Raw genomic sequence first — 6550 nt, 5'->3', positions numbered from 1 at the left:
GACATAAATATCATGAGGTGGGGAACATCAGAGACCACCTTACAAGCTGCCTGCTAAAAGCTGATTTGCAATTTACAATCTGTAGACTGCAATTTGTAAAAAACTATATGAAAAGTACATAGAATGTTAAAATATTGATCTTAAAATACTCTATTTTGTCTAATGAAGCATAGTAAATGGGGAAGAATTAATATACTTGCAATTCTTAGACTGTATCAACAAGTGTCAATTCTTCCTCTGAACATGATCTTACTTTTCCAGGGGTATGTTTCCACTTGTAAGACTCAGCCTAAATGCTTTCTGGGCCATGACACTCTTATGATTCACTTGTACAGTTTTTTTGCAACTTTCTTTTTAAAAACATTTTTTTTAATAAAAATCTTTGTAAGCAGTGCCATCGTAATAATTCTGTGATTTACTTTTTTACCTATGTGTACTAAGAATTCTTTTGTTTTCAGGTGTCATCATCCCAGTATTAAGTAGCTGAAAGTCCTTTGAGAGGCTTACAGAATTGAGGAAAGTTATGGTTTATCAGGAACATTGAGGCAAGAGCAACTGGGAAATTGACATCCTAGCCTCTATCTCAGGGGAAAAAACAAAAATAGGAAATACGTTCTAATTGATTTTGTAACTTGTTTATCTATATATTTTTGAACAGAATAATGTCCTATTTTATATGTAACTGCCTAGGAACATCTTGATATTTTCATGGTTTCTAAAAATTATAATGGCTTCTTTCTGATGCTGAATTTGTGCCTTAGGTTAAGTCTTCACTATAAATTTTGGAAACACGGTTATTGTCTGACACCCCTTCCAATATTCCATTGTCATGCCACCAAAGAGAGACTAAAGCTCTTTCCTGGTTGCAGTTCTAACATTTTGGGAAGTATACTTTCTTTGGATCATTGTGAATGAACTGCCTACCTTTTCATCATTCACCTTCGAGAAGAAAGGCGGAGTCCTGTAAAATTTGGGCCTCATTCACTTGCCAGATTGATGAACGACATTAAGACAGTAATGTGCTTCACAAAAGAGGGTGTTCTATCTGGGAAACCTTATGTTCATGAGGACTGTTGAACTAAAAAATAATATTTAATGTAAGCTACTATCTCAAATATTCATAGAAGAGAACTGGCAAATATCTTTGTTGAACAATAAATAAACAGACACACACACACACACACAAATTTGTTTGTTTTGTTTTGTTTTGTATTTTTAGCTGAGCCATCTTGCTACCTGTTGGCAGCTCAGCGGCAGCTCAGCTGGGGCCGGGCATCGAACCATTGTTGCACAAATCAATTTTTAATGCCTACATATAGCACTTTAAATCATACAGATGTATCTTTAAAAGCAAATTAGGGCCGGCTGAGTGGTGTGTTGCTTAAGAGCTGGCTTGGGATGCCAGCTCTGAGCAGCAGGGCCTTGGTTCAGATCCCACATGTGGGCCGGTGATGCTGTACCCTCTACAGCTAACATGGTGAACAACAGCTCAACCTGGAGCTGGGCTGCCATGAGTTGCAGCGAGGCTGCAGTGGGGCTGGCTCGCATCAGGCGTGAGCTTTTGTGAGCTTCTGTGAGTAGCTGTGAGCAGCCATCCAGAGGCCGGCCACTGATCTGCCTAAGCCAGGAAGAGTGCAATGATAATACCAAGATGGGCCAGTGAAGCGACGTCCTCCACAACTAGACTGAAGAACAAAAGGACAGCAACTTGTCTGTTCCCCTTCCCCAATTCCCCAATGTTCCCCTCCCCCAATTCCCCAATAAAATCTTAAAAAAAAGCAAATTAGAATATTTCATACACTTACCAGTTTCAATAACCTTGAAAAAATTTATCATACCACAAATAAATAATTGCTCAGAGAAATTATTTTCATATAGGCTCTTCATTTTTACTTATATCACCTAATTATATCCATATATAATATTAAATCACCATTAATTTAGTCTTGGCTGAAACTCTTCTATAAAATTCTAAATTAATTAGATGTTCCTGTTATTTATATTGCTATTTGATATTTGCTATAATAGATAAATGTCTTTAATAGATATGTGTCTAACTTGTAAATAGAACAATTGGTAATGGCATGTTCACTATTTGTCTTAATATCTAATTCATAAGTTCCTATAGGGAGAGTTCTATGAATTTAGTATCAGGATAAATTTTGAAAATTTTGTATTTTTCAGTGTAAACATTTAGTGTCAGGACATATTGAAAAATATGTTTCTGCATATAGGTAATGAGATTTATAGAATCAATAGTGTTTTAATATTGATGACTAGAGAATATATAGTGTCAAAAATTAATGCTAATTACAAATATTGCATTATCTCATGTGGTCATTATATGTACTTTCTCAGGCTTTACTTGGTCATTATTTTTTAAAAAAAATTTATAACATTATTTATATTTTACTTTATATAAAACCACTTCAAATTCTGTTTAGAAGCTGACTGGGAATGCATGATAAATAAATGTATAAATACTTTTAATGCCACTCTTTGTCATGGCTTATGTATTTCAATATAAATTTATTGATCCAAGTAAAAATCACATTCACAGTTAGGCTATATTATTTTTCACTTTGAATTCCAAGTTCTCACATTTTTATATTTTAACATCACATGATATATGGAGCGAGGTTTAGAAATTACACTAATACTCGACTAAGCATTATGTTCATTTTTTGCTCAACATAGGAATGTAAACTTGACCTCCCTCATCTGTTTTTCTGTTTATGGATGTAGAGCTATGAAAATATTTTCATTCAAATATCTACACATTCTTTTCATGTAGACTATTTTGCATACATGTTAATGTTTATATAAATCTAGTATTTCATTATTAAGTAGCATGCTAATATTTAAAACTTGAAAATGACTTATACATTAACACATTGTTCATTTAAAAATTTGTCTAAATATTTTAATGTCATTTTCTTGTAAGGTTATTATTTTATGAATATAATTATCATCAAAAATTTAATATTTTTCAGAGCACTATCAGCTGTATGTTCCTGAGTCAGCTCAAGTTGGTTCAGCTGTAGGGAAAATCAAGGCAAACGATGCGGACACTGGTTCAAATGCTGACATGACCTACTCCATCATTAACGGTGATGGTGTTGGGATATTCTCCATCTCCACCGACAAGGAGACCAGAGAAGGGATCCTTTCCTTAAAGAAGGTAAAATAAACATAATGTTAGTGATTTAGGCAAGTCACCCATTTTTCCATGAAAGGAGATGTGGCAGAAGTATGAATAATCCATATTGTCAGGTCATTCAAATGATAAAATGTTTCCTCTTTAAGATGTATTTATATCTTAATTATGGCTGTGTCTGACTCTCGGGATACTCTCCTAGGAATTACAATATATTGTATTTTGTGATGTTGGGAAGATCTGATGTAGAATGCACCATGAATTTGCCCCCTCACCTTTGTTTTCAGATAACAGATTTATCATCAATATCAGTTCTATTAATGTTGTTACTCTATGTTTTAATAGTCTAGTAACATTAGGAGACTTTTCTAAATAATGTAAAAATCTTCACCGTGCTAGCTAATACTCTTTAGGAGACAGGTTTTTGCTTGATAGTCTCTGATCCATCAACGCAGCTTTGGTGAACCCCTTAACCTTATCCCCTATTCTTTCTTATTCCTAAGAATTTGTCATTTGACTGCATCTGTCACTTTTTGCTTTTAAGAGCGCATAATGATCATTGTAAAAATAAAGTGGAACTCAGAAAATTACCAAGGAATGATTTAAATGTATCTCCTAATGCAGCGTTCTTGGTCTTTAAATGTTTCATGATTTCAGCTTGAAAATCTACTAATTTTCAGATCCCTAGGTCTTACCGTCACTTATTCTGATTCAGAAACACTGGAGTCGGGCTAAGGAACTGGCCTTTTTAACAAGTACTCCAGATTCTTCTACTGTAGAACATGTTCAGGACACAGGCTGAGACATTGTATCCTAATGTGCTACTGTAGATATTGAAGTGAATCTATCTATCATCTATCTATCTATCTATCTATCTATCTATCTATCTATCTATCTACCTATCTATATCTATCACCTATGTATTTTGTATGTACTTTTCTATTTACACTATATAAAATGTTATTAATTCTTCTAACAATCATAATTTTATATTGATTTAAAATTGATGATTCACTTGTCTCCTGCATGCTACACAGGGGCCTGCAAAGTGGAACTTAAAGTGTGTAGATACTTACAGAGCACTCATCATCACTGGTCTATATCAAATATTCATATATTCCCCCAAAATATCTTCTCTTTTCAATATTTCTCTCCTGAGATTGTCAAACCTCAGTCAAAAATGTGATGATACAAAGAATCAATTTTCATGTCATTATTTAATTATATATTTAAATCTATGAATTCTGAGTATCTTTTATGTGCCAATTAATATGGAAGGGTGAGCAGAGTCAGACCCCATCTATGACTGCACAGAGCTTCCAGTTTATGGAAGCTGGCAGGCATTAATGTCACATACATTCCTAGAACGATAATAAAAACTTTTGTTTGAAGGAGAGTCATAGAAAACCCCTGGGGAAGCAAATCTGGAATATTTGACCCTGTCTGATATTCAGCATGGATAAACAGAGAAATGAAAGAAACATAAGAGTTAGAGGCAAAGAGTTAAGGAAGAGCATTCCAGAAAGAGGAAAGAAACTGCACCAAGAGTCGCAGGTGGGTTGAACATGGCTCATTAAGAAATCAAATAATATTGTTGATTCTGGAGCAGAGACCGTGAGGGATTAAGTCAGTGGGTACAGGGTATATGGGGCCCTGCTCATTTTTACCCAATGGACAGCCATTGAAGGTATCTAAGCAGGAACTGACTAGATCTCATTTGATGTCAATACCTGGGATGCCAAAAAAATTTACCGTATTTGCCGGTGTATAAGACGACTGGGCGTATAAGACGACCCCCTAACATTTCCACTCAAAATACAGAGTTTGTTATATACTCGCCGTATAAGACTACCCCCTCTTCCGCACACCTTCCACACACCAAATAAAAGGTAAAACAATATCAGATTTGATTTGGCCCACTGAAGTGCAAACAAGCGTATTGTATTTCGTGTCACCACATAACCGTTTTGGCGATGTTGAGCCACCATGTCTGCTACATGTTTTTCGAGTTCTGGCCAGTGTGGGGTGCCTCTTCTTAATGCACACTTACCCTTGGCATACTCTTTAATGCTTTCTCATTTGATTTCCAGTCCCGAACCATCTTTTCTGTTACTCCATATTGTCTTGCAGCAGCACAATTATTATTTTCCTTAGCAAAGTTTATAACTTTCAGTTTAAAATTTGCATCATACTTCTTTTTTTGGCTGGTGCCATGATAGGGATGATAGGGGTTTGACTGGTCGACATTTTCTATGCTGTACTGTACAATGGTGCAGTATTGTGGTTGGCTGTTGGCTGTATACAAAGCCTGATTTGATTGGTCCCTGCTCCCTGTTTGCCCGCCCTGTCACTATAGCAGTCTGGTCCACCCTTGCATCAGCATCTCCCTGGGACCTCACTAGTGTGCAAGTGCGAGCTCTTCAACATTCTAACAGGCACCATGATAGCGCAAAATCGTGAATCTTCAATGCATATGTAAAGAAATATACGGTAACCCGAATTTACCACACTCGTAAAATCGCATAACAGCAAAATCGCATAACAGCCGAGCATACACCCAGCAGCGCTGCTGATGCCTGAACGGTATGTGGAATGAAGTGGGCGGGCATCGGGAGGCCACTATGGCATGGGGCAAGCACTATGGGCAGTCTATCTGAAGTGTACCTGGTGTATAAGATGACCCCCCACTTGGAGGCATATTTTTCAGGGCCATAAAATCATCTTATACGCCGGCAAATACGGTATACACATTTTAAGAGATGTTATCTGCGTAATACTTTTTGAAGTTGCATTGAATTATATAGCAATGTGTAGTATGACATTCACTCAAAAGATGGCATTAATCAAATGAATGCTAGTGTCATTCACTGTATTACAATTTTATTCCAATTTTTTCCTTCCTTAAAATGTGTATATTTTTTTGGCACCCCCAGTATTTAGTCTTTGCTACACTGGAGAGAGCGAATTCAGTGTGGTGGACAGAAAATGTGAATCAAGGTAATGAAGAAAAAAGAAGAAACACACCGTCCTCTTTGGGAAGGTTGGTAGTAAAGCGGGAAAGAAAGGTTAAGAGGTAACTAAAGGAGAACATGATGAAATGAAGATTTTAATTGTAAGCTGGAAGGCTGCCTGTGTGTTTCTATGCAGACAGGTAAAAGGTCAATAAAAACAAGAAACTGAGGATACTGAAGACAAGATAATTGATTTTAAAAGATGCACTAAGATAGAAGTGGCCCTGTAGATCTTGATCTCAGGTGGAAAGAAACAACCCGTGATAGTATGCTTACTTCCATGAGATAATCAAACAGGAAGGCAAAGAAAAAGAAAATGGCTGCAAATAAGTATGCAGTGATGCAGCCTGAGTGTGTGTGTGTGTGTGTGTGTGTGTGTCGG

At 36.3% G+C, this 6550-nt stretch overlaps 1 protein-coding gene across 1 annotated transcript in view; it reads left to right on the top strand.

The window, feature by feature from the left end:
- The first annotated feature begins 2993 nt into the window (after positions 1–2993).
- Positions 2994–6550, top strand: part of CDH18 (cadherin 18) — a 79405-nt gene continuing 75848 nt past the window's right edge. The window contains exon 1 of the mRNA XM_019624316.1: positions 2994–3181. Within this exon, the coding sequence (XP_019479861.1) occupies positions 3089–3181 (93 nt within the window). The 5' untranslated portion in view covers positions 2994–3088. The remainder of the gene's footprint in view (positions 3182–6550) is intronic.

The sequence above is a fragment of the Hipposideros armiger genome, unplaced genomic scaffold (genome assembly GCF_001890085.2).
Source record: "Hipposideros armiger isolate ML-2016 unplaced genomic scaffold, ASM189008v1 scaffold_583, whole genome shotgun sequence".
Classification (NCBI taxonomy): Eukaryota; Metazoa; Chordata; class Mammalia; order Chiroptera; family Hipposideridae; genus Hipposideros; species Hipposideros armiger.
This window is presented reverse-complemented; position numbering and strand designations above follow the sequence as displayed.